Source organism: Phalaenopsis equestris, unplaced genomic scaffold, assembly GCF_001263595.1.
Source record: "Phalaenopsis equestris unplaced genomic scaffold, ASM126359v1 Scaffold197391, whole genome shotgun sequence".
Classification (NCBI taxonomy): Eukaryota; Viridiplantae; Streptophyta; class Magnoliopsida; order Asparagales; family Orchidaceae; genus Phalaenopsis; species Phalaenopsis equestris.
In genome coordinates this window covers 1-2,084 of record NW_018217340.1, presented here as the reverse complement: position 1 = coordinate 2,084, position 2,084 = coordinate 1, and the positions used below count along the sequence as shown (strand labels likewise).

At 43.0% G+C, this 2,084-nt stretch overlaps 1 protein-coding gene across 1 annotated transcript; it reads left to right on the top strand.

Moving 5' to 3' along the window:
* Positions 1-63: 63 nt before the first annotated feature.
* On the top strand, positions 64-884 carry LOC110035350 (alpha-(1,4)-fucosyltransferase-like; the record flags this gene model as incomplete). Its single annotated transcript, XM_020739582.1, has 1 exon — positions 64-884. A coding segment is annotated over one exon (552 nt), but the record flags the coding sequence as incomplete, so codon positions are not given.
* Between the last annotated feature and the right edge of the window lie 1,200 nt (positions 885-2,084).

Here is a 2,084-nt window from a genome sequence, read left to right as displayed (position 1 = left end):
TTTAAGTTGTAAATTAATAAAATAATTATTTATTTTTAATCTTGTTTCTTTTTTACTTTGTAGGATACTCATGTTTATTGGTCTTCTTCAAGGTGTCTCTCCCAACGCAATCAACTTGCCGGCAGATTCCTCTCACTTGTTCCACACCACTCCTTTGGGAAATGCTTGAACAATGTTGGAGGTCTGGACATGGCACTGTCCTTCTACCCTGAGTGCTCCAACGGTAACTCTGGCCTTCATTGGTGGGACCACCTTCACTGTGCCATGTCACACTACAAGTTTGTTCTTGCCATTGAGAACACTGTAGCGGACAGTTATGTGACTGAGAAACTGTACTATGCCCTTGATGCGGGTGCAGTTCCTATCTATTTTGGTGCCCCCAATGTATGGGATTTTGTGCCACCCAATTCAATTATAGATGGATCAAAATTCAGATCAATGGAAGAATTGGCTTCTTATGTCAAGGCTGTGGCCGATGATCCCGTTGCATATGCTGAGTTCCATGCATGGAGAAGGTGCGGTGTGCTGGGTAATTATGGTAGGGCTCGTGCTGCAAGCCTGGACACGTTGCCTTGTCGATTATGTGAACTTGTTAGGAGCAAACAAGGGAGGTAAGGAACATTATGAGATAGATATTTGGATTTGAGAAATTCATTCACTTGAGCTAACTTTGTCCAATTGTCTTCTTGAATTATTTTTGGGGCATTGTGGCTCCCATACCTTTTTGAGTAGTCCGAGTCCTGTACTCATAAAAATGGTGGGAAATATCACATAATTCAATGGAATAGTCCTTTGTGGGTTTCACTCAAGCTATGTTTTGATTCAGGCAGCAATGTATCTAGACTTCTACAGCGAAAGCAATCTAATAAAGGTTTACTTTGAAAGACAGGGTGCTTTACTGAGTTGTAGAATTCTTATATACCTCAGATATGAGAATCGACAATGATGATGAGGCACAAATTTTGAAGGCAGGCAGATACACAATCTCTCTCTCTCTCTCTTTTATATAGATTTTTTGCCTCTCTCTATCTCTCTTTCTATTTAACCTGATTTTATATCCTTTCTTTTTTTATTTTCTCCCTCAGTTAGAAAAAAAAAATGAGGAGAGAGAGTGGTAGAAGGGGTTGGAGTTGGAGTTGGAAGTGGTGGCTAGGAGGGTGAAAGTTGATAAAGTAGCTTCGGGTTGTTATATGGGTTTGAGGGTGGCGGTTTGGGAGGCTCGGGCTGCAGTTTTTTAGGGTTTGGCCAAAGAGAATAGCGGTATGCAGAGGGATCTCAAGATAGATGGGTGGAGAAGTGTCTAGGATGAAGAGCAACTATTTGTGGTGTTGGGTCGTGAGGAAGAGAGGAAGACAATTGATATCTGAGCTAACCTAAGCAACAATAGAAAAATAAAATATTATTGTTAAACTCAAAATAGGAAAACACGGAAGGAAATAGAAATGACAACATACCCGATGTAAAACTAGAGTGAATCTCAAGGGGTGGCAGTGGCTATTAGGGGCTCCAGAAATTGGCGGCAAGCTGGGGAAGGTGCTAGACTGCGAGGAATTAGTGTTAAGGCTATCAACTTGCTATCCTATGCGGCAGCAAACCGGGAATGGCTAGAACAGACAGGAAATCAAAATTAGGTTGTCCTGGGGTGTGGGGATGAGAGGGAACAACATCGGGGTGAGCTTCTGGAGGCGGTGTCAGGTTTAGGAGGGCAGATTGGTGGTTGGAGGGATTGGTGGTTTGCTTGAAAACAACAACAACTTGCTATTTGGGTTGGTGGAAGCATGTCAGGTGTGCTGGAATAACACACTGACAGCATCAAAAAGGGGTTTTGGGCTGTGGTAGCAAGGGAGGGGAGCGGGGAGCGAAACAAAAGGACTGGAACAATTGCTACAGTGAATAGGAGGGAGGGGAATGCGATGGAGACAACCGAAACTATAGGAATTTAGTAAAATATGTTGTGTAGAGGTGGCTGCAGCAGGGAAAGATGATGGCGACAGTGAAAGGAAGGATGCGAGGAGTCAAAAAATTTGAGATAAATGCCTCCCGATAATGAACTATTCGATCCCTTAGAAGGAGATCACCACTTC